The following is a 26091-nucleotide window of genomic DNA, read 5'->3' as shown; positions in this document are numbered from 1 at the left end:
ACGCTCCACCTAGACTCATACAGCTGGTAACTTGTGCCCACACCTGTCATTGTTCTTGGAGCTTCATGCTGGACCCTGTAGATAAGGAATGTTGTCACCATTTTATACAAGAAGAAAACCAAGACTAAGAGACAGTCTTGTTTAGGGACACGTGACTAGTCTGCTCAGGGACAGGGCCTAGGGTTATAAGTCAGATCCCCTGATTCTGAAACCTTTAGTCTGGTGCTCAGGGTAGAGGGGAGCCCCTCAAAACACCCTTCACATCCCCTCCCTTGCAGGTGTATGCCTTTGTCAAAGTGTGACAGCTTGCACTTGTGCTTGCTCATGTGTTACAGCCTTGGGGACAGGAACCATGAAACTCGCCAGGACTTGGCCACACAGCGAAGTACTCAGAAATCATCATGGCTAGAACCACAGCTGATGCCCCTTCTTACAGTGGACCTGGGGTGATGTCACTATGGGGAGGTGACAAGGTTGCTGCCTGTCACCTCCCCACAGTAACTGTCCACTAAGCCAGCCTCTGGCCACTTCATTCCTGGGAAACAGGTCAGAGGGTGGCCCTGAGAGACTTCTTCCTATTTCCATTTTTTTCTATGTCAGCATCTGTCATGACACCCTCGGCATAGCTGACGGAGTTAACAGGTAAGAATGAGGGTGTCCCGGGCAATCTGAATATCTGATAAACAAACAGGCTTCAGTGTAAGTGAGCCCCATGGACCACCTGATAAACCAGGATGTCTATCCAGGCTTGCCATTTATCCATACCTGCTGCCTATGTAAGCATAAGTTTAAAAATTATTTCATTTTATTTCAAATTTGCCCAGGTGCCTTGTACATCACCTGACCACCATACCTGTGAGTGTTCCAAGTTCTGTTTTTGTCCTTTGAGGAAGGGGTGGATGCTATTTTCTCCATAGGGCTGGAAAGGCTACCCCGCAAGGATCAAGGGGGCACAGGAAGAGGCTAGCCACAGTTCCTGATGGCTATTGTGCAGGGCATAGCCCAGGAAGGGGGTCAGAATGCAGCAGAGAGGAGGAGTGTGTCACTACAGTCGGTGTATTGGGTTGACAATGCCTCCCTGGCACAGGGAAGAACTCAAGATGCCCCAGCTGCTTGCCATTAAGCAGAGCTGGCATTTTAGAGCACGTCAGAGGCACTGGCTTCCTGCCCTGGAAGTCAGCGTCTGGCCTCTGAGCCAGCATTGCCTGCCCGACTCAGGCCCTCTCACCTCTGTGGGCCAGGGCTTCCAACGGGCCCATTGTCATCCTGCCTGGGTACCTCAATGGAGCCATTCAGGAGCCTTGAAACAAGCCCCTCTGGAGGGCACTTCCTCCTCCTGCTCTAGCATGCCCTTGGCCAGAGCCCTCTCCTGTGTGGGTGTGGGGTCTGGCTGTGGTGACAGCAGCTGGCAGCCAGTGCAACGTTACTGAAGGGTGGATTGTTGACAGGGGGCACAGATATACCCTACAAGTCCTGGGATTCCAGGCACACTGCCCACACTGTGCCCCCACCCGACTCAGGGCAGCTGTGAATGGGGATGCAAGGTTCCTATTACAGTCACCGTGGACTGTGAGTCACAGGAGATGGGTAGAGAAGAGTGAGAGAAGAGCCTTAGTCAGATCTTAGCTGTGCGAGTTAAGCAGGTCATCTCACCTCTTCCAGCTCTGATTTCTTTAGCTGTAACACAGACAGATATATGGTACTCACCTGTCAAGTTAGAGTGGGGAATTTAAGCCAGGCAGTGGAGAAGAAAGCAGAGGCAAGTGGATCTCTATAGGTTCGAGGCTAGCCTGGCCTATAGAGCTAGTTCCAGGACACAAAGAAACCTTGTTTAATCAAACCAACCAACCAACCAACCAACAAACAAAACAATAAACTCAGTGTGGAGACTAGAATCCAGCACACAGTAGGTCTGATGAACTGTTCCCTCCTTTCTATGCCTACTTCCTCCAGCTTTCAGTGAACCACAGAAGACACCAGGAAATCTACTTTCTGCAGGCAGATCTTGGTTTGCCTCCTTAGGGAGATACAGGGTCCCCAGCAGACCTGAGACATCACTAGAGGCCCTCCATAGGGACCATTGGTACTCACATGGAACCCTATGTCTCATCAGAGGCTTTCTTTCTTCTAGCTGACTCTGTGGTCCCAAGGGTCCCCTCCTCTGATGACTCCCAGTGCCTGACTGAGCAGGAAGGAAATCTAGAGCTGACAAGTTGATCCTTCAACAGAGGCCATGTAAACTACTCATTCCTTCACCACAAATCTCAGGAAATGTTGTAGAGTGGCTGACGTCCCAGTGAGACACCATGCTACCTGGCAACCCTGGATGTAAGAGAGAGGAGTTAGGGCTTCCCGGTCACCAGAGCCTTGAACTATTTCAAAGCCTGTATAGATAGCATTGTCTGCCCAAGGCCTTCTAGGTGTCCAACCTCAGCCTCTCCCTGTTGCCCCACCCAGAGCCTGCATGGCTCCTCCTTCCCTGTCTTTGAATGAAGTCTTCCACTCTGGCCTTGTGTCAGCACGGGGACTTCAGATCACCTGCGGGCTCACTGGTTATAGTTGTCCAGACTCCGATTTGGGGGATGGGAATATAGCATAACTAGTTAGTATGAGGCCCTGGGTTCATCTATAATTGCAAAAAGGAAAGCCCACAAATTGTGTGACGTCATCCTAGATCTGAAAATTCAGTCTCTGTGGCTGGGGCCGAGGCTTATCTGCATACTTACCAGTTCCTTATGCAATTTTGAAGACCACTGGTTTAAAGGAAGAGCTGCATTTGCCCCTAGCTCTCTCTTGCCCCCACAGGACCTTTCTTCATGCTCACTCTTCCCTTCATGTTAATAACAATCGGAGAACTAATTAATTGGTCTCCTTATTGCCAAATCGCACTAATGTAATTAAGCCTTGACATTGCATTTCTTGATTGCATCTGTCACGGACCTCTCTCGCCAATTATATCCATATTTCCAGGTCTAGCTCGAGACACATCAGAATTTGGTGCCATGCGTAAGTTATCTTGCCTATACAGCAGGAAAGATGTCGAGACAGGTAAGGGGGCTGTGGCTCACTGTCTACAAAGCTGTGAAAATGGGGATCAGGTTTAGCTGCTCACCTAGAGCCACATGAGTGCAAGCAGGCAGATCTGAAATTCAGAGTGTGGTGGGGATGATTGTGAACACTTGCTCGTCCCCTGACTCCTCTTCAGAGTCCGTCTCAAATTCAATTATACACCCCCCAAGAGCTGCAGCATCCCCTGCAAAGTCCTAAGAAACACAGATGCAGAGGATCGATTTTCTCTGCAAGGGAGATGTCTGAACAACCCCACAAGCTGCTGGGGAAGGACGGTGCCCAGGCCACGAAGCTATGAACGCAGTGTTCAGAGAGAGAACAGGAGGTTCTTCATCCAAAGAACAAAGACTTTCAACTTCTTGAACTGTGGAACTGTCTGGAGGTAAAATGTGTGTTGTTGTTGTTGTTTAACCTTTGCTTTTGAGAACCATCTGGACAGACACATGCTACACACACAAACACAAATACATGTGTGCAAAGCATTCACACATGTGCATGTATGAATATATGCATGTATAAGCACGTTCATTGGTACACACACATGCATGCACTAACATGCATTCACTCATACATAAGATGCATTCACCAAACAGCCTTGCTCAAAGAAAGCAGGCATATGGCTATTTGTACAACACCTGCCCACAGGGAGGCTTCCATAAGGTCTCAAATCAATGATCTCTTCCCTATGCTACTCTGGGTGTTTTCTGCCTCCTTCATGGCCACCCTCCACAAAACAGTCTGTTTAAGCTGGGCTGCATATTAGGGAACCTGCCAGCTCCACCTCTGTTGAAGGCTGAGGGAAGAAGCCATAGCCATCAGAGCTAAAGGAAGAGATGTGTCTAGCCTCCATCCAGGTCCTAGAAGATACTGTCTACACTGACCCAGGTCCACCTGGCAGGAAGAGAGAAACTGAGGTCCTCTATGCCTGCTCCTTTCTTCAGCTACAGTGTGATTCTCAGCCTCTGGCTATGGCAGGCAAACGTTTAGCTGCCTGCCAATGCACAGGAATAAGCAACATCAAAGGCGCGGTGACCGATTCTGGAGAGCTCTCTTCTGAGACTTTTCTCCGCCTTGCCTCATCCCATCCTCCCATCTCCAATTCTCCAATCCCATCACAAGGGCGGGGGATTCAGGGTAGGTGAGTCTGTGCTTCCTGAGTAGCTAACAGTGTTAACCGCAGAAGGCACCGTTCTCTAGGACATCTGGCAGAGTAGAGATATGAGCACTGTTCTGCTTATATATGTGGGTCAGGGTGGGTGAGAGAGACAGACACACCAAGAGTGTGTTTAACATGGCGTGGGAAACCTGTCTTAGCTCTTGAGAAAAAAACAAAGCAAGGTGAGGAATGGTCTGGGGAAGGGGGACGGATGCTGCCACTTTATATAACGAAAAGAGCGAGCACTCTGACCAGTGATGCCCGAGCAGAGGAGATAATGGAGGTGAAGGAAGGAACGAGCATTGTTGATATGGGGGAAGGGTCTAAGCGTAAAGAACAGCAAGCGTGGAGACCATGAGGCCCAGTTTCTTTGTAAAAGAGAAGAACAAGAAAGTAGGGTCATGTGATTCAGCTCGAAGCCTTCAGAGTCTGCAGGGAAGGGACAGGAGACAAACTTTCTTCCTATGGTTACAGCTCCACACATTTATTTTTGAAGATCTTACTTTAAAATTTTAGTTATGCAAATGTGTGTTTGTGCTCGCACCTGTGAGTGCCATCCCCAAGAAGGCCAGAAGAAGGCACCACATCCCCCACAGCTTGAGTTATAGGTAGTCAGGAACCTATAGGTGGGTTCTGGGACCCGAACTCTGGTCCCTGAGAGAGCAGTGAGTTCTCTTAACCACTGAGCCATCTTACTATCCTCTTTTTTTTTTTTTTTTAATTTAAAAAATTTAAAATGTCTCCTATGTTTCTCTTTTCAACTGGGGGTAAAATTTACCAGTTGTTTTTTAAGAAACAAAAATAATCTTTTTCTGTTGAGGAAGAGATATTTTAAAACCACTGAATGGACCGTTCCTTCCCTGGCTTTTTATTGATACGTCTGCCCTCTTTCCAGTTCTAAAATAAGCCTCTTGTCTGCACTGTGTCGATCCAAAGGCAACACGCTACAGAGTGGACTGGGCCAGGCAGAGCCAGGCTGGGGTCACTGGGAAGTCGCTAGACTTGGAGAACGTACCACTCTAGTTCTGGCAACAGGGCCTTACCCACCCGCTTGCTTCCTCACAACCCAGGTGATTGGAAGTCCTCAGAAACAGCAGTGGAATGTGGTGAGAGTTGGACCTTGCAAATGACAAATTTCTGAGTGAGTTCCAGTTCTCTGGAATGGAAAACCAGCAGCTTCCTGTTACAGAGTGTACCCACGGTTTTGTGCCTGATCCATGGGTGTGGGCGAGCCCATATACTTCTAATCTGCATCTGTCTAAAAACAACAAAGCAGACATGTTTCTAGGCAGGTAAACAGTTTTAGGGACTAGAGTCAAGCTTATATTGATTTCTGGTCTGCTAACCAGAAAGAGAAAAAGGAGTTCGAGCCATCAGTAAGCAGAGACCTGGAAGAGGAAGCCAAGGGGCCCATCAACCAAGCCCCTGAGGCTGCCGAGACATTTCTAGGTCAGTTCTTTCTGGGGGAAAGGCCCTGTGATACCTTACAAGGCAAGTCTTAGCTTTGCTTTCCTGAAGGGCCGTAGGGTAGCGGGCTTTGGCCCCTCTCTATGTTGGATCTTTCTCCCCATGGTTAACCAGACGAAGGCTCCGCCCTCATGACATGCACGTTGGCTAGGGACAAAGGCTCTTCAGGTGCTGGTTGGGCTTGCAGCCTGGCTTTCACTCGGGAGGTATGTGACCTTGGGCACTCTGCTCACAGAACTCCATGCCTCTCTTCACCTGTCAGCGGGAGAGCGTCACAGAAGCACCTGGCTCAGAGGTGTGGCTTCTTTGCAGGGAAATGAGAAAAGCCACAAAGACCTGTAACAGTGACCCAGCCCAAAGGGACTGTTCTGGAAAGAGCAGTGCCTTTAGCTATCCCCTGCCAGGCACTACAACAGACATGAACAGCTCTCCCCCTTCAGAGCCCTTGAAACACCATGTTTTCCCTGTGGAAAATGGCCTGCAGCTGACTACTTATTCAATGACCAGATGGCCCAGGCCCCACCAGTGCAAGACACATGAGATGCATGGTAAATAGAAGGGGAAGCAGGAGGGTACCCCAGCTCTCTCATGTCCAGCCTGGGCATGGGGACAATGTTAGCGGTAAGGAATAAAAGGCATGGAACAGAGTCCAAGCAGTCTAGTACCAGCTTTATGTGGGCTTGGTCAGAATGCCGGCTGAGCCTGAGCCACATAAATGAAATGTATGCAAAGGGACAGTCTTACCCACGTAGGGAGCTGGCTCTGGGATCTCAGCAGTTGGTGTCAGCCAATTGTCTGCTTTTCTGATTCTGTGAGCCAAATGCAAAGGCTTCCTACTATGAAGAAATCAGTATCCCTTTGCAAGGCTTGGTAGGAGAAATCCTACAGCCCAGGCTGGTTCTGGTGCGTTCACCACACTATCCAGACCTTCAGAGTGAGCAGATCTTATCCGTGGATCTGTTCTGGGAGGCAAGAGGCCCGGGTTCTAGTTTGTACTCTGGCCCTTGGAGCTGGGAACTCAGAGCAAGTCATGTGCCTCTTTGGATGTGACTGGAAACAAATGGCCTCTAAGGTCTCTCCTGCTTCAGGGGTCCATATTCCTATGCTTTCCAGGCAGAGATCAGGAATAATGCAGCCATCCAGAGTCAGTCTGCTCCTTTGCAGTCTGGTTTGTCACCTAAATGCTGTCTTTGACTCTGGGTCTTGCCCTCCTTGGCCTATAGTTAGCTAGCCACCAAAGTCCATGCGAGGCAAGGCCCAAGTGCTCCAGGACGTTGGCAGCCTATGAGTTTTGACGCAAACAAGCTAGTACTCCCTGGTCTGAAAAGAATCAGAGCAAATCTGCATGAAATGAGGACTGTGTGCAACAGCCAGCAGCACAGGGAGGGAGGGAGGGAGGACAGGAAGGAGGAAGACTTGCCAGCTGTGAGGCACATGGGCTCCACTGGCCCCCAGCACAGTGGTGACCCACCGAATGACAGCCATGGCAGCGGGAAAGGAGATGGTACTCAGATTGTAGAAGAGGTGGGCAAGACCACACAGGACCCGCTTATCCTACAATCAGAGCTTCTTCTGGTGACAGGCTGGGCCTGGCAGCACCTGGGAGGCCCTGTAAGAGATCATGCAGAACATGGAGGAAGGCCAGGGCTAGCAAAGTAAGCAAAGGCTCTGGGGAGAGGACAACCCGGCATGGGCCTCAGGCTTCCTCTAGCTACCAGCAAAAGAACTCTACAGTGAGCAGCACAGGTTTAAAATCAGACAAGGTTGACTTTTCATCCTTTTACTCCTGAGAGACCTGCAAAAGTCCCCAAGACTCTTTAAGGCAACTGTCCTCACAGTTAGGGTCCGGATCGTCACCTCTGACAGCGTGCAGACTGGAGAAGACTCTTACACTGTATGTCTTAGGTATCGGTTGGGTTGTACCTCTCTCGGAGGCTCATGGGTCAGAGACTGGCCTGTCTCCAGGTGGAAGACACCGGAAGGTGGTGGGATTTCTGGGAGTTACCGGGGTGTACCTTCTGAAGGGGGGTACCAGTTTCCTGAAGTCGGTTCTTGTGAGAGATAGATGATATAAAAGCCTGAGCCAGGCCCTGGGTCCTCTCTGGATTCCTGTTTGGTAATGGCACTTTATATATGTTGAGAAACATATGCTCTGCCATGGCTCTCTGTCATGAAGGGTCACAGCTGTGGGGAGAGAGGAGCTTGACAGAGCCTGCAATGTGTTGTTTGGATGCCTAACTTCCAAAGCCATAGACTGCATAAATCTCCTTTCTCCAAGAGCAGGTTGGCTCAGGTATTTTTTTGTTTGTTTTTTTTGTTTTTTTGCAAAAGGTCCCTCACACAGTCTGGAAGCTTTGTCCTATCTATGAATCTTCTCAACCTTTCCCTTTTCCTGAGCAACCAACATCCATCCACACTCTTCTCAGGTCTCTCCTCTGTGGGGCATAGGATGTGGCCTGGGCCACCATTACTGTGCCCTGATGAGGCTTAGTCACTAGAGTAGCCCGGCTTGTTCATTGCGAGATACCAGCGCCCCGGTTATAAAGAATGATCTGCAGGAGATGCGAGTGATGGCTCAGTGGTTAAGAGAGCTAGCTGATCTCCAAGAGAACTTGGGTTTGATTCCCAACACCCACCTCACGACTTAATAATTCCAGTACCGGGGGATCTGGCACCCTCTGCTGGCCTTTTCAGGCACTGCATGTACATGGTACACAGATAACACATGGAGGCAAAAACTCCATTACACATAAGATAGCAATGAATAGATCTTTATTATTATATATATTTTTATATTTTTATAAAACTGATCTATACTGGGCATGGAAGCATACACCTCCAGTCTCAGCACTCAGAGGGCAGAGGCAGGAGGATCTTGGGTTTGAGGCCCACTTGGGCTATTTAACAACAACAACAACAACAATAACAAAAACAAAGAAAAAAAGAAACAAACCAAATCCACTGCATAAGAGAACTAACTTGACTGCTTTCTAATGCAGCAAACAGTTCCAATCAAATTCCCTGTTTTCCTCTCATCTGTCTCACACCTGTACTGGCAGGTCTTAGGCTGGCCACCCTGAAGGGCCCTGCGGCCTCAAAGGACATCGTGATCTATACATCCAGAAAAACATGATGGATATTATGAATCCACTAACATTTATTTAATACTGAAGGGGTATTTTCAGAATCTGGGGTAGGAGTAAGATTATATACTGCCTGGGTCAGAGTTCTATTGCTGAGAAGAGATACCATCTATAACCATAGCAGCTCTTATGAAGGAAAGCATTTAGCTGGAGCTGGCTTACAGGATCAGGGCTTTGTTCTGATATCATCATGGCAGGAACCATGGCGGCACACAGGCAGACATGGTACTGGAGGGGTAGCTGAGAGCTCTACATCTGGTCCCGCCAGCAGCGAGAAGAGAAAGGCACTGGGCCTGGTTTAAGTTTCTGAAACCTCAGAGCCCACCTGGAGTGACACACTTCCTGAAACAAGGCCACACCCACTCCAACTAGGCCACGCCTCCTACAACACCTGTCTCTCTGAGCCTCTGGGGGCCATGTTTACCATATGTACCACGCCAAACCACTGTGATTTGATCGTAGCGACACCCTTTGAGACCCACCCCAGCAAAGGACTTTCACAGGTGCTGTTAAGGACCCTGGCTTTGGAGGTTAAAACTCATGGCTTCAAATTCTGGGTATGCTATTTATCAGCTGCGCAACTGACTGGTCGTAGAAGCTGAACCTTTCTGAACTCTAAAAAATGCTAGAAGTGAGTGCCTTCCCTGTCAGAATCGCCTCTGCTGATGTGACAGTGAGCCATCCAAAAGGGTAGAGCAGGTACCGTCCTCTCCATGTGCTGAGCTAGGTAACTGAGCTGGAAGCTCAGAAAGACAAGCTGACTAATCGAAGGCCATCCACAGCATCGAAAGAACTAAGGGGCTAGAACCAGAGCTCCCGGCTTCCCGAGCAGCCTTCTTTTCTGGAAGCAGCACCTCCCTCATGGGTTGCCGTGGGGTTAAATACAACCACAGGAGTCTAGAGGTTGTGCTCATCAGGGTGAATGATCGCTGCGATAGATTTTTATTCCGGGGTGGGTAGTGTCTGGGGTGCATGTTCTCCCATGCTTGTGCACGTGTGGATACCTGTGTGGAGGCCTCAGGTGGATGTCAGCGTCTCCCTCCGTCGCTCTCCATCTTAAGTTTTGGAGACAAGGTCTCTTTCTGAGCCTGCAGCTTGCTAATTTGCCTAAAACTGACCAGTCAGTACGTTCTACTTGTTCTTCCTATGGCCACTCCCAACCCCCACTCCAGAGTTCCTGTACCTGGCTTTTTTTTTTTAATTTTTTTATTTTATTATTATTTTTTTATCATAAGTTCTGGGAACTAACCTCATGGGTTCGCAACCAACACTTTACCCACTAAGCCACCTCCTCAGCCCTGTTACAATTGTCCCTAATCTGTCACACTGTCATGAGGAGTTGACTTCTCAACCCCCAAGAAGAATCCCGTTTGAGGAGGAATCACTTCTTGCTTTCCCTTTTCTACCAGGAATATAGGAACAAAGCGTGGTAGGGCAACAGTGAATTTACCAATGCCACATATGCAGTATACCTGATCGTGCTGAGAGTTCACTTGGAAGGAGGGACAAACCATCCCGAAGCTGTTGGGTCTTTGTCTGCAAAGCAGAAGTGAGGGCTTGTCTGCCTTGGGAAAGGGGCACTGAGTCATGAGTCATTTTCAAGTCTTGTATGGGTGACTCGGGGGCCCCAGTGAAAACGTCTGAGTCACTTGCTATTGTCTGAGCATAGATAGAAGCCCAAAAGCCTGACCAAGTATTTTTTTTTCCTCTGAATCACATGGCCCATTATGCCCAAGATGTTCTATGAACGCACTGTCCGTCCTCTCGAACAATGTGACCACAAGACAGAGTAGCCATTGAAAACTGGCCCTGTGGCTACTGGTAAAACACCATTGGGCAGCTGCCCATCAGGCCTTGGGGCACCTTACTGACCAAACTGGTCACGAGGCTTAGATCCCACTACTTAGCCGGGAGGGAAAAGGGCCTCCCTTCTGCCCGTAGAACCGTAAGCAGCCATCAGGAAGCCTAGGCAACAGGCCTGAGACTTGCTGAGTTCGGACTGGAGCTGAACTATCAGACTGGGCAGCTGCATCCCACCACCTCAAACACTGGCGGCTAAGAGAGGAGACGTATAAAGGAGGCCTGCTGCCAGTTTAGCCTGGAGCAGAACCTTCAGTTGGGTTGCCATTTTAGGGATGGTGTGCCTGTGACTAAAATGTGGGAGCTTCAGAGAACAGCTCTGCAAGTCATTTCTTTGTTCAGAGTTTACTCATATTCCCAAGTCAGTGAACCAAAGCACTGCTGTGCGGTGGCCTTCGGTGCTACAAGCCACCTGTCTGTCCCTGTGGTCAGCTCTCCACTTGGGAAGCAGGTAGATGGAACACAAGCTCAGGACAAGGCAGACACGAGCCACGGTCTGATGTTGGGTTGTCAAAATAAGTAGGACCGCATAGTCCTTGCCCAATACAGTCCAGGCCCTGTACCTGGCATCCCACCTGTGCTATCTGACTGAATTCTTACAGCCTATAAGCATCATCACTAAAAAAAAAAAAAAAAACATGTGGTTTATCAGTACCAAGTAACATGCCCAAAGCCAGGATTTGAATCCAGATCTGCCTGTCAATAAAGCCTGAGTTACTGCACAGAGATGTTTCCAGCTGCTGACCAGTCTTGACCTTAGCTTCCACACACAAACCACGCCAACCGTTTCACCTTTGCCCAGTTTCTGTGTCTCATATGAAGTGATAGCGGTATAAGGGGTGCTGCAGATAACCCGATAGCGAGCAAATGTTCTGTGATGGACCCTTTCCCAGCAGCGAGGCTGAATTAAGAAATGACAGTTCTTGACTCTCAGCCAAAATCTTGTTGGGCAGTGTGGGTTTGCACACCGGCTTCAGGAGACTGACAGGGGTCTGAGTAGAGCACCCCTGGTGAGGCTGCAGCCCTCACATCTTGTAAGTAAATAAAAATGGGCAGCGAGCCGGTGTTTCAAATCTTGGTCACTGAGAAAGTGTGAAAAGCAAGATGTAAACCCAGCCATTATCAAAGCTGAACTTTGGGCTGTAGCTCGCCCAGCCTCCCTTTTAAAGTACGTGTGCTCCATACTTGAAGCTTTTCCATGTGTATAGAACTGTGTACGTGTGTGTGCCTCTGTGTGTGTGTAGATGTAAGCATATTTATACAAAGATGTATACACACTGAATGATCGCCCAAATAAACCCCCTACTCTACCTTTAAAGTCTATCTAGAGAATTAACCCAGGGGAGAGGCAGTGATACGTGAACCGTAAACATTCTCACCTGTTGGCAGATAACCACAATGTGCAGTCGTTCGCCTCCAAGAACTGAGAAAGGGGGAAAGAGAACAACCCACGGCAGAAAAACACACTAATCAAATCCACAATCAGCTCTGATGACGAAGCAAGCCTTCTAATCAAAACACAGTGGGGCAAAGCTGCAACAGGTTGTAAGCTTGGAGCTGGGCTTTTCCCAGGGGCCTCACCCACGCTTTCTTTTTAAACATCTAAAAAACGCGCACACAGGATTTCAATCACTTCTAATTATTTTTTTTTTTTTTAAGAAATAAGTTGCAGGCTGAACACGAGCTCCTAAAAACAGGAAATATCAAAGTATTATGTGAGTCATCTCTTCCCCCTACAACTGCTTCTTAAAAAAAAAAAAAAAAGGCTAACCCTGTCCTTACCCCAAGAGGTCTTTGCCTGAAGACTGGCCAGAGCCTTGTAGTCTAACGCAGAGCGTGTGTCTAAAATGATCACTTACATGTGGTCCTAGTTCACAACACATGAGAGACCAGAACACATGTCTTCTCAAGAAGGCCCAGGCGGCACAGTAGCAGGAAGAGGGTCAGAGGGACCTGACTGAGGCAGAGCAGCTTCTGCTGGAGGTTGAGAGTGAGCTGCGGGTCTGTCGGAGGCTCCAGGAGAGGAGGCAAAGGCTGACCGCCTCTAACAGCTGTTGGCTTGCAAGTCATTGATGGTGGGGAAGAGCAGATGACTGATAAGTCAACGAGTAAACCGAAACAGACGTGCCCTTCACCCTTCATCCCAGCACTACCAAGGCAGAAGTAGGTGGGTCACTGTGAGTTCAAGGCCAGCCAGGTCTACAGAGTGAGAGACCCTGTCTCAAAAGACAAAAACAAGAACGCTTTGCTCCATAACTACCATGACAACCCCCCGGAAGCCCACGCTAAGGACAGTCATCTGTGTTGCTTCCCAAGGGTCAGTTCTGAGCCAGGTCCTGAAGGAGACGCCACTGGCTCCACAGCTTCTCAGGTACCCTCCGACAGAAGCCAACATGAACATCCACTGCCAAACCTCTGCGCTTTCTCATACCCTGACCTAAAATGGAAAACACTCAACGTAGAACATGTACGAGGGAGCATCCACTTGGGCTCTGCACTGCACAGGGTAGCTCAGCCTCCTCTCCTTTGTTCTTCTCCTCCTCCTCCCTCCTCCTCCTCTTCTTCTTCCTCTTCCTCCTCCTCCTCTACTCCCCCCACACTGGGCACTCTTGTCCACTGCTGGGGCCCAGCTCATCTCCTTCCTCCCCTGTGAGCCCCCTGGTCTTCTCCAGCCCTTGAGCTACTAGCCTTCCTTCCAGCATCTTGAATCCTCAGGCCCAGCACATCTTTAGCTCTCCCAGTGTTGCCCTCTGCTGGAAACAGACGTCATGCCTAAGATCCAGGCTGCCAAGTCTTTCTTGTCCTCAGCTCTGCAGCAGCATGAGAGACAATGCTGGAGAGTGGGCACACACACGGCACTGGTCCGGCACCTGACTGAGCTGGGATATCTGCTCTGCCACGCTGGACAGCGTGGATCAGTGGTGACATCTGTGGTCGGGATGCCTCAAGGTCTAGAACTGACCAGCAGCCGCTGTGGCTGCCCCTGTCTAGCATGACAGTTAAGGGGTTCCAGTTCGAATGCTACTGACTCTGTTGCTCGTGAGGCCACTGACCTTTCATTTCCTCATGTGTAATAATCACACTTATCTCACCAGATTGTTAAGAGAATAAAAGAGAGTTATTTTGTGCAAAAAACCCAGAACAATCCCTGACACCTAGGAAGTACAAGGCAAGGGTGCCTTCTTTACTTTGTTATCTTAGGACATATGGTAGGATGTGGACACATACATCACACCTATTCTAAGTGCTCCTGTGGAGACCAATGAGAACCTAACACACCAGGCATTCCACAGCTCACCCCACTCCCCACCCCCCTCCCACAGTGCCTCGTACTGTGCCAGGCAGAGTCAGAGGCCTGTCAATGCTCGTGAACAGGTTGGCCTCTTCTTAGAGGCCCCACCTTTTCTCATGTAAAGCATACTAAGTTTTTCTCATAATAATACTCATAATTCCTGTGCCCATTTTTTACAGGTGGAAGCACTGAGGCCCAGGGGAGTAGTTAGTTAATGGACTAGGCTACTGAGCTAAGCATAGGTCAGGCAGAAGGTACCACTGATAACCAAAGCTTGAAAACCTGGACTGTCAGTCACTCTGCAACCCAGCCAGTCTCATGCCCAAAATCCCCCAAATAAAAGAGAGGCAATGGCTCCATGGAGCTCATCACTTCCTGAGTGTCTTGTAACGATAAACATTACGTTTGGGACCAGGAAATTACCAGGTGCTAAGTCAGCCCCAGTCCTCAAGCCATAATCGAGGGACTTTCTGGAAGGTGAATGTGCACTGTCTGTCACCATGGGGATACCCTGTTCAAAGAAGGCCAAATCCTTTTGCCAAAGCCCCTTTGATGTCAGGGTGGGGCTATGAGTGCATGCTACATAGAAGAGCTCCTAGGAGACTCAGGGGCTGGCAAAGAGGGGCCCGCTGGGAAGCCAGGGCTGTCCACTGGAAGGTGGCCAGTTTCCTGAGCCATCCATCCAAACCACCCTCGTGATGCAGAGGGCCCGTGGAGAGTAAGAGAGGTGGAATGTGGGGTGGTGGGGACAGAGGGAAACAGCACCTCCAGGGAGTAGGGCCAAGTTAGCCACTCATGGAGATGTCTAAGAGTGAAAAAAAAATTTTTTTTAATGGAGAGAGTGGTGAGTCACCTTCTCAGAGCCTGCTCACGGTAATCCCCTGCCACTGTTACTCAGCTGAAGGGTCAAATGGGCACTAGCAGGCAGTAGTCTGGCTATGAATGAGCCCAGCGTCTGCCTTCCCTTCATTCCTACGTTCCTCCTCATCGGGCCCGAGGGCATGTGTCACATTCTCAGTCGCTGTTCCAAAACACCACCCACTTCACCCCGACAGAGGAAGGAGGCACCCTGGTGCTCACCCTCATTTCAGAGCCCTCTGGACAAGGCCTGTAGCTCTAAGAAAAAGAGCAGAGCACACGGCCTAGCAGAGCCAGGACCCAGGAGCACTGGAGGAAATCTTGCCTTCCTCCCACACACCATCCGTCAGGGCTGTCAGCTTCCAAAAATGTTTAGCAAGTGCGGCATCAAGAGAGACACGCTGATGGGCGGGTGCGAGAGCTTGTGTGGGGAGGGGGCCTTCTCCGGCTCTGAGTTCCAACAGTCTGCCTCTGAGCAGCTTCTAGACCCAGCTCCTCCCTCAGAAAGGTTAGGAATGTGTTGAGCGTTAACCTCTGATCAGGGAAAGTAGGTGCCCAAAAGGTCGTCTGGTCTGTTGCTGCTTGGCCCTATACCAACTCAAGACTGCCTCCCCTTCTGGCTTCCCAGCTTCTCCTCTCCTGACTGGGGACAGCCACAACAGTCAGGTCAGCCTGTCCCTAAAAGTCCCTGCTGACTGGCAGCCAAGAAAATACAGCATGGCCCTGCTCCCTCCTGCCAGAAGAGGGGGAAGGCGGCAGGGAAGGCAGGAGTCCAAGAGAAACTGATTGGCCCTTAAGGATTTCCTTAAAAGAGATTGCATGGCCAGGGCCTGTCACCCAGCCCAGTAGGGGGATTGCTTGCTCTGCCAGGAAAGGTAGAAGTCACCGTTTCTCATTCAGCCATGCTCTTACCCACACCATCACCTCCCTAATCACCAGAGATACCAACACTGGCAGCATAGACTACCCAAGAAGGAGGGGCTTAGCTACGGCAGCCATTCTGAGACAGCCAAGCCACCCCAGTTACTAGGAGTCTGTAGCAGCTAGCAGTTGGCAGCACCTGGCCAGAATCCCTTCTCCCTAATGATGGGGCAGAGACCAGCCATCTTCAAGCTAGGAGGAGGGTTAAGTTCAGGGCAACCACTCAGTATCCCTTGTCCTAGATCTCACAGCTGAGCCAGGTAGTACTCAACCCATCAAGGCACCAGGCCACCCCTTGGGGTTACAACCTGAGTATAGACACACATCACAGCAGCAGATACCCGTCCTCTTGGGGCCAAGTGCTCGGCAATGATGGCCCTAACATTTCCAATGTCAGCATGCATTTTTTTGAAAGCACCTCTACACCTGCTCCAGCCCCATAGAAGCAGCTGGCTGCCAGCACCCCTTAGCTTTGCAGAGCTCCCCGGGAGAGCTTCTGGCACCCTGGCCAGCTAAACCCCTCCTGGCCACACCCACTGACCAATTTATCCTTCCAATCTGGCAGCATAAGGGGTCTGCTTCCTCTCTCCAATCACATTATGGTAGCCTCTCCTCAAGGCAACCGTACTCCTCCCCCATGAAGGATCATCCATCACTCCCACCCTGTAATAGTGCCCCAGCACATAGCACTGCTCACCTGGGTATCGAACCCGTTCTCCAGAGAGCTGCTCTTCAGCAACGGGAGCCCCTCCCCCGTCGGCTCCTGCAGCCCCTGGGATTTCAGGGGAATTTGGCTAGTGTAGGCCGTCTTGCTCACCTCCACCTTGCTTCCCAACTTAAGATAGCAGGGCTGAGGACCAGTCCGGGCCGGGGGCACGTGCAGGATAGGCGCGGCGCTGTGCACGGGTTTGGGCAGTCCCGATTTCATTTTGGAGGCTACCAGGATGGCCGGCATCTTCTCCCGGGGCTTTGGCTTTCCCAGCACGTCCCTGGCAGCGGCGGCGGAGGCGACCGCTAAAGGCAGCGCGGGCAGCCGAGTAGGCGCCGGGCCTCGGCCCGCGAGGCGCCCACCAACAGTGGAAGAAAAAAAAAAAAACCCAAAAAACAGAATCCCCGGGTCGGGGAACTGGGGAAATCCTGCGAGTGCGCCTACCGGGTGGCGGGCTAGTCACTGCCCTCAGCAGGTCCCACCTGCGCGGATGTCGCAGCGGGAGGTCTGTTCAGAAGCTCTGGGTTCTCCGGGGCCGCTGCCTCTGGCAATTCTTCTCCTGGGAAACCGAGGCGTGGACGCCCATATTAACTTGTCATTGCGTCTCCGAAGTGAGAAGGCTCCTTAGGAAGAGACACCGGCTACGGGGACGCACACGTCGCGCTCTGGAGCCTACGGGTGTAAACCTTTGAGCAAAGAGCATAGGATGGGGAGACGGAGGACGCACGGAGCCCAAGACGTATCAACCGCGAGGCGGCTGTCACCCTGCAAACGCGCCGCAGTGTCACCCGCGCCTAGGCAGACTCTGGGCGATCTCTGCAGACAGGTCTGTCTGGGCGTGACAGCCGATCACCGATGCTCACAAGCCCCTCGAACACCAAACACCTGAGCTTCTGCGGCTCTGGCCATGCTCCGTGCGCTCCAGCGCAGCACGGCGGTGGTGGCAGAGCGCGGGCACCGGGACGCGCAGCTGGCCAGGCTGGCAGCGCTGCGCTAAGCTGAGCTCCGGGGAAGGCAGCGCGGGCTGCAGGGTTGGACGCAGGGGAGGACCGGCTGCGGCGCGCGCTGACAGCCCGGGCCGTTCCCGCGCGCCTATTGGTTAGCCGCGGACCAATCCGCGGTCGCGACTCGCACTGCAAGGGGGCGTGGCCTCAACTCCGCGGGGCCGCCGCTGAAACTCTGGGGCCGCGCTTGGCCGCAAGTACAAAGCGAGCTGGTGGCCGCTCTGCAGCACGGCCCCGGCGCGCGCCTCCCCGCGGGCCGCCACCCCTGCGTCCCCGGAGCCGCCTTTGAAAACGCCGTTGGGTTGCAGATTCCCGCCTCCCTCCACCCCCTGGCATGTGTCGGGGAAATCGGTTTCTTTTTCAAATCGCTCGGGTCTTCTCAACGGTTTGCGGGTTCCGGAGGCACGCCCCAACCTCTCTGCACCTCCATTGGGAATGACTGGGCGGGTCTCCTTGTCCCCTGCCTGAAGGACACTCCAGCCATTTCTTCTTTCCGGGTGGGCTCAGGGGCGTCCCAACAGCTTCCTCTGCGACATTCAAAGGTTGCACGTTGCACTTAAGTATTTGAAGTATTTATAGGCTGATACAATGGCCGGGGAAGCTGCGCGCCCCAAGACAGCTCCTCCTTGCCACCTACCACAGACTGTAATTAGAGTGGCTTGGTGACCCGGGCAGGCTGAAGCTAAACCTGCCCTGGTTTCATGGTTTCATGAAGGCCTGCCTGGCAGGCTGCGCCTAGGACATGCCAAGCCCACAGGTTCCTCCACTTGGAATCGCTGGAGGATTCCTTTCTCTCTCTGACTCAGGGTCTGAGGACTGAAGGGAAAATAGAAAGTGCAGACAGGTTGCATCGGGGCTGATCTTCAAGGACACCCACCTTAGAGATCAGTTTGGATTTGAATTGGGAAGTTCCTCCATCTTTATAGACCTAACACTGTGTCTCATGCAAGTCAAGTGGAGGTTTGAGTACTTTTCCCTAAAAGCACTGCCCAGCTAAATGAGATAGTGTCTGGTAGTGTAGGGACCAGAAAAAAAAATCTGTCTTTATTATTAATGAACCCACTGAGTATGTCCCACTGTCATCTCTTTAAGCCACTTTTTTGTGTCTAGGACAGATGTTGTCACTTTATTCCTATCCTATAGCCTGAAGTTGTAACATCCATAGGGTTGAATTTCACTCATCCTAATGATATCGGCTATTCTCAAACTTACCTGGCAAAACTCTAATGTGGCCAGGAATGGGGGTGTAAGCTTGTAATTTCTGCTACTTTAGAGGCTGAGGCAGGAGGATCCCAGGTTGAGGTCAATTTAATGATCCTCTTTGTCCAAATAAAATATAAGAAGGAGCTGGAGATGTTGCTCAGTGGTGGGCAGTTTGCTCGCTCCGCATCTGCCAGAATCTGACTTCAGTGTAAATAAATACTGTAAATAAATACCCAATCCTCGACAGGTTTTAGGCAGTGGAACCTTTGGGAGGTTGTAAGCATGTGACCCAGTGGTCCTCATGATGGGACCAGTGCCACGTTAGAGGAGACAGGATGAAGATAGATACCTTCTGATAGTGCAATGGCAGCCTCTCTGAATCCACAGAAACCACAGCCCTTGACAAGACTCTGACCATGGCTACAGCCTGATCTCAGATCTCCAGCCTCTAGGCCTAGGAGAGAGAGACAGTTGTTAAAGCTGTCCTGTCAACAGCATTTTGTGTTAGTAGCTTAAACTAAGAGCCCAGACTGAAGTAAAAGTTCAGTTTTAAAACAGCCCCTGGAGTGTTGAGATGTGACATGGTACTCCCTGCTCCTATATCTTCCAGCCTGTTTGTAGGCCCTTTCTACCCTAGCTGGGGGGGAGATGCACATAGCCTGGTTTAGCTCTTCGTCCTGCTCTCTGAAATTAAATCACAAGTTTGTCCCTGACATGGTATACTCTGCTCTCGTCCATCTGGACAATCTCCTATGCTAGTATCTTGTTTTATTTAACATATTTATTGTTCCGAGCAGTCTCTTCTAAAGGAATAAATGTTTGGAAGAGCCATATTTTGACTTTCATGAGATTCTGTCAGAAGCAAGCAGAACGCTATGGACTGAAAAGCTACCCAGATTGTTACTGAATGGATGAGTGGTGTGGTTGCCTTTGAGTAGGAACGCCATGAGAAAGGGTTGTGGGACTTTCCTCCTTGAACTCTGATTCTCACAGCTACCTGAAGAGTTGTAGAAGGGCAGTCATGATCCCTATTAGGGATTGTGGAGCTATTCCCAAATATCCTCAGAGCTTAGGCACAGAGGATGTCCAAGATCTAGTCCCCAGAGCAGCACAGAAAACCTGTAACACTTTTTGATATACTCCACCCAATCCCATCCTACTGAATGAAATTTCCCAGAGGGTAAGGGGGGAGTGAAGGCAATCTGTGTCTTAAACAGTGCTTAACAGGGGGTTTTGATGTGTACTAAGGCTGAGAATTCTAGCCAAATAACGTGTACATTCAGTGTACTTCCAGGATCTCCTAAGCCTTCATATGCATAAGAACTGCAAAATCCAATTCAATAGGTCTTCAAGGTCTCCAAAAGGCTGAGATGCTGTCTTCCAAATAAACTCCCAGGTGATGGATGCCTAGCCTGAGACTCTGGAGATTCCTACTGTAAACTGTAAGGTTAGGCCACGGTCAGCAGAGGTGTAACAGCTCAAGGCCTAGCTGAAGTTAAGTGGCTTTCACAACACTTCTGCAAAGATTCTCTGGGTGCATCCAACTAGCATCCCAGTCCATTGGTAAAGTATGACACAGACACAGATACAGACACGGAACTGGTGATGGCCACAATGTGTGTTTGCCATTAAAAAAAAAAAAAGTTCCCAGTTAAAATAGGCACCAAAGCCATTGTGGCAGGGGTTGGGGGAGGTTCTGAGAGGGTCAAATATGTGCAAATATAATAAACAGTACACTCTTTGCTTTGAATTAAAAGCACTTGCAGACTAAGGGGATCACTCAATAGGTAAAGTGTCCTACAAGCACGAGGACCTAAGTTCCCTCTCATGTTAAAACAGAAATGTGGGTGTTTCACACCCATCTGCACACTTGTGCACTTGCACACTCCAAACCACTCATAATATAATCTTCTAAGGTCTTTGGTTTCTAAACTGAAGTCGCACACCTTTTCCTTCAGCTTCTATTTTAGCTGTTCTTCCTGGAACAGTTTCATCTCCCTTCCCCCCACCACCCACCCCTTTTCACTTTTCCTACTTAAACTAAAAATCTGTATCTTCCAAACTAGACAAGAGAGAAAAATAGCAAGTGGGAAGCAAAATGAGATAATTACAACATTTCCTATTTAAATCAGACTGTGGTCCGTTACAAAAATATTCTGCAAGTATACTGCTTCCATGTGGATACTATGTTAACATGAAAAAAAAAGTAACTTTAAATCAATGTCATTAGCAAGCACTGGTAGCTAAAAGAGTCAGTAGTTCAGAGAACAGCAAGCTGTTCTGAAAAGAACATTTCATGATTTTAAAGCACATTTGTCCATTTTTATTACATGCGGTATAGACGAAGATGCAAACCCCAAACAGGCCGAGTTGTAAACCCAGCATTGACAAGTATAGACGAAGATGCAAACCCCAAACAGGCCGAGTTGTAAACCCAGCATTGACAATGCTTCTTTCTTTGTTCTCTGATTCTAAACTTTCAAACTCATCCAACTGTCAGCAATAGGCCTGTTTGAAACTTACCACCAAAGCTCTCCGGACCACTGGCGTTCGGATGTCCCCTGGGGGCAGGACCCATTCTCCAATCAGGAAGCAGCAACTCCCCCCCACCCCCCATGATTCTCAACATCAGCCACTGTTAAGCTAAGTGGGGATGGGGCTTCAGCGATGACCTGTACATGACCAGCCCCATCAACCCATCCTTCATGCATTACAGACTCCATCTGCCTGACCTCCCAAGAAGACAGTCCTGTAAAGAGCCAAAAACATCTTAAACTCCAGCCTGTCATGGGGAAAATGCAAGAGTCAGCTGCCCCTGCAGACCCTCAGTTAGAGAGGAGAAAGAAAATGGTGCACTGCCCTAAAAGGTTGTACAAAGTAAAATATTTCATGAGTCTATTTGGGAGTAAAATTAAAAAAAAAACACCCCAAAAGCATTTAGTTTATTTGGGAAAGTGAGCTTGTCCCTAGTTCCCCGATTTCCTAAGTCATGAAGTGTCAATTTCGGATATGTGTCCAGAGATAGCACGAACACTCACTTTCAGTAGTAGCTGAGGTAAGAGCTCGTTCTGGACTGTGGAGCCCCAGACCTTCGGAAACCCTCTCTATCTACAGTTAGACAGTGCTGTCCTCTGAGCCGAATAACTGTCATCCTTGTGGGACTAGCTGTGTCTGCTTGCAAATGATCATCACAGCTGGGCTTGTTAACTCTTGGCAGACTCACTGAAGGAAGTGGGGTAGGGCGGGTCATTGGACCTTCACCTGAGCATCCAGCCATGCCTCCCAGCCTGTCATCTGCAACTTCCTAGGTTTGCACTCGGTCTCAGGGACCCTGGGGAGTGGTAGACTATATGAGCTTGGAAAGACTAGGGGAAGAGAAGAAGCGCTGTCTGCACAACCATGTACTGGGTGTAGATGTTCCAGTCGTGGCTGATTTAAGGTCTCAATGCTCCTGCCCATAACCACACACCCATGTTCCCTAAGTAAGTGTAATAAACTCACTGGGTCCTCAGGATGAACTCTGGTGGAATTGAACCATTTTTTTCACCTTAGGACATTACAAAGAGGGTGTAGACATTGCTTAATTGCTGCCTCCCTCCCCCTGGGAGAAAATTCTTGCAATATCCACTTCCCCTACCCAACGGACTTCTAATCTCTTGTGTCCTTCCAGCATGGGGTCTGATTATAAATCAGTGCACACCACAGTATCTCTGGGTTGTTTTTGAGAGCCAGAGACTGAGATTCCCCCACCTGCAGGTCTTGGCATTGTGTGAATGAACAGTGAGGCCCTGACTAAAAGTCAAAACAACTAGCCAAGCATTGGTTGATCGGTGGCTCAGTCATTAACCATTTCAACACTGTGTCCTAGACTCTGAGTATGGAAAGGTAGAGCTGGTGTCCTTTTGCCTGAGGACTGCTTTCTCACAAGGGAAGAGATGGGAGAGCTGCCTGTCAATCTAGTAAGGGAAACAAAGTGGGAAGTGGATACATAGCATAGCCAGTGCTGCAGTAGAAGCCATGCAAAGTAAACCATGCTGTGCGGGACACAGGGAAGGCCATCTAGTCATGGGGTTACCTGGCGTGCCCGTTAGTTTTCCAACAACAATAATAAAAAGAGTAGCAGACATATTTTTGTTTTTGTTTGTTTCTACTTAAGAGATCTTGGTCTCTCTGCTGCATTGCTACATCTCAGAAGGTGCTTGTTAGATTCCTTGCATCTTGCTTCACTCTACAGAGAATTTCTACAGAGCCCACATTCGATGAAACAGCGGCAAAAAGCAAACAAGCATTAGTATAATCACCATAGGAAACATAACTTACTGAAAACATAGACTGTGGCTACTTTGTAGGCTGGAGAAGGCTGTCTAAACAAGTCACACCAGTGGGAATATAAACCACGAACCGCTTCCTCCCGGATGCCAGCACTGGTGAACCACAAGCTCAGGAGATGGCACATTCGCTGGATCCAGGCTGCTCAAGAGCAAGCCTCTGGGTGCATGGCTTTAGTGACTACTGAGGGTCCTGTCATCTGACAAGTGGCTGCACATCTGAAGAGAGACCTCGACCACAGGGGTCAAACCTTTTCTTGTGAATCCTGAGTAAGAACAATTCTATTCTCTGACATTTCATGGGAGGGGCCCTTGGGGACGGAGGGAGTCAGAGCAAAGTGGGGACTCCCAATCAAAGTGATGTAAAGTGTTTCCCAGTATTCTGTCACTGTGACAAATACTTGAGACAAGGCAACTTAAAGGAAAAGGTTGTTTCAGCTCATGGTTTCTATCCGTGGTACCTTGGCCCCGGTGCTTTGGGTTTAGGGTAGCACAGAACATCACCACACAAAGCGTGGAGGGCCAACGCCAGTCACAGTGACCAAGAAGCAATGACAGAAAGAGGCTAATGTCCCAGCCTCTTCTGTGACCTGACTCCCTTTCAGCAGGCCCCCACCTTTGAAAGTCTGTGCCCTGTCAGTAGTGACACAGGCTGGAGATGAAGCCTGTAGCTCACATCCTTTGTCCCACATGACAAAGTGAAGCCTGTCCTGAACTGTTACTCTTGAGTGACTAGATTTTTCCCTTCCATCTTGGGGAGACTATAACCGACATACATGTGAGTGCCTTAAGGAAAACTGTTATTTTGTAAGCTAATTTAAAACAAATTAAAGAGAACTATAAACAAAGATCCATATGTGGAATCTGGGTTTGTTTAGGAGCAGAAGGATAAGGACAGAGGAAAAGAAACAGACCCAAGAACAGCCCGCGTCTGATGGGAACAGGAATTCTGGATCAGGGATGCCAGGACTTGGCAATAGCTGAGGCTGCACTCAAAGGCTGCTCAGGAAGCCAAGGTGAAGAAGGAAGAGTCTAATTGATCCGGATCTGGGTCGATCCCATCTACAGGTGAAGAAGGGAGAGTCTAATTGGTCTGGATCTGGGTTGATCCCACCTACAGGTGAAGAAGGATGCATCTAATTGGTCAATATCTGGGTCGATCCCACCTATGAGCTTTTTTGCTGCTTTTTAAGTTCTAATTTCCCACGTGCCTTTTAAAAAGTCATTCTTACAGATAAGAAAAAGAACATATAATCAATTGAGAGATCTAGTTAAATCAGTTTCAAACTGCTTTTATATTGTTGCTGTTGTTGTTGTTGGTGGTTTGGTTGTTTTGTTGTTGTTGTTTTGTTTTGTTTTGCTGTTGTTCTTTTGTTGACCTAGGGTCTCATGTAGCCCAGGGTGGCTTTGAACTCACTCTGCAGCTGAAGATGGTCTTGAACTTCTGATTTTCCTGCCTCCACCTCCAAGGTATGAGATGGCAGGGGTCCATCATCCCCACCAGTTTTCATGTGACATGGGGGGATCAAACCCAGAGCTTCATGCAGACTAGGCAAGCACTCTAGCATGTGAGCTATGCCCCTCCCTAACCCTCAAACTGGTCTTTTGGCAAGTTGCTCCTTCTTTTACACTGTCCATTCTTCCCATACATCAGTCTCTACAACCAGAGTGGCCCCGTTAGTGATGCTGATATTGATAAGAACTATCTGTGACCCTGGTCTTTACTCCATGCCTGGGACCACAGTCAGCACCTTACGCATATTATCTCTGATTTTCCCCACCGTCCCTGTGGCATGAACAATTGCTATTTTTTTTTTTTTTTGCTATTTTCATTTATAGAAGAGGAAACAGGCCCAGAGATGCTCTAGCATCTCCCCTGAGACACCACAGCTAGTGGAATAGATTGAAGCCCAAGTGCTTGAACTCTGAACACCAGGAAGTATACTAAGGAGGTATAACCATGGATGCCAACATTAAAGGCAAGCCCACAATGCCCTGCCCCTAATATGTGCCCTCATGGTGCGCCCTTACATCGAACAGTTCCCAAAGCACCCTGCAGCTGAAAAATTAGACTAGAAGTTCAAGTAACTACCCAGACTGTAAAAGACAGAGTCCTTATTATTTAAAAAATTCCATTTAATTTTATTTTACGTGTCTGGGTGATTTTGCTTGCATGTATATCTATGTACCATCTGTGTGTCTGATGCTCACGGAAGCCAGAAGAACTTGTCAGATTCCATGAAATGTATGAGCCACTAAGTGGATGCTGGGAATTGAACTGGAGTCCTCTGAAAGAGTAGACAGGGCTCTTAACTCCCACTCTCTCTCTCCAACCCAAGGGCAGCAGTCTTAAAGGTAAGACAAGAAATGAGCACCAAGCAAGGGTGCTGTGAGAGATGCTCCGCCTCTGGAAAGGAGCTTTTTGCTGCTGTTCAATGAAGGGTAAAGATATGGGCCAGGTTCTTTAAATATGAAGCCTGACAGTCACTGGAGAGTGTTAAAGGAGTAGGCCCGATGTCCTTCCAGCATGCCTAGAATTCTGACTCTGGATTGTACATTTGAAACAAACCCTCAGGTGACTTGGGATCAGCTGTTCCTTGTTCTCAGTAAGAAGCCTTGGCCATGCATGACAGTCCTTGCGGTGGTTTGAGTATGCCAAGCCCAAGGACTGGCATTATTTGGAGGTGTGGCCTTGTTGGAGTCAGTGTGCCACTGTGAGTTTGGTCTTTAAAACCCTTATCCTAGCTGTCTAGATGCCAGTCTTCCACTAGCAGCCTTTAGATGAAGATGCAGAACTCTCAGTGCCTCCTGCACCATGCCTGCCTGGAACCTGCCATGCTCCCACCTTGATGGTAATGGACTGAACCTGTAAGCCAGCCCCAATTAAATGTTGTCCTTATAAGAGTTGCCTTGGTCATGATATCTGTTCACAGCAGTAAAACCCTAAGTAAGACAGTGCTGTGAATTAAATATTGAGAGAGAGAGAGAGAGAGAGAGAGAGAGAGAGAGAGAGAGAGAGAGAGAGAGAGAGCTGCCAGGTACCACCATGCATAAAGGAAGTTGACCACTCTGTAGTATGGC

General features: G+C 49.4%; 1 protein-coding gene across 5 annotated transcripts in view; it reads right to left on the bottom strand.

Annotated features, from left to right (window-relative positions):
• Positions 1 to 17492, bottom strand: part of Nav2 (neuron navigator 2) — a 364237-nt gene extending 346745 nt beyond the window's left edge. For all 5 annotated transcript variants that reach the window (XM_029479481.1, XM_029479482.1, XM_029479483.1 and 2 more), the window contains exon 1: positions 16464 to 17492. In XM_029479481.1, coding sequence (XP_029335341.1) covers positions 16464 to 16721 — 258 coding nt within the window. In that variant the 5' untranslated portion in view covers positions 16722 to 17492. The remainder of the gene's footprint in view (positions 1 to 16463) is intronic.
• Between the last annotated feature and the right edge of the window lie 8599 nt (positions 17493 to 26091).

The sequence above is a fragment of the Mus caroli genome, chromosome 7 (genome assembly GCF_900094665.2).
Source record: "Mus caroli chromosome 7, CAROLI_EIJ_v1.1, whole genome shotgun sequence".
In the NCBI taxonomy this organism is placed as follows: Eukaryota; Metazoa; Chordata; class Mammalia; order Rodentia; family Muridae; genus Mus; species Mus caroli.
Note: the sequence above shows the minus strand (reverse complement) of the source record. Positions and strands in the feature narration are given on the sequence as shown.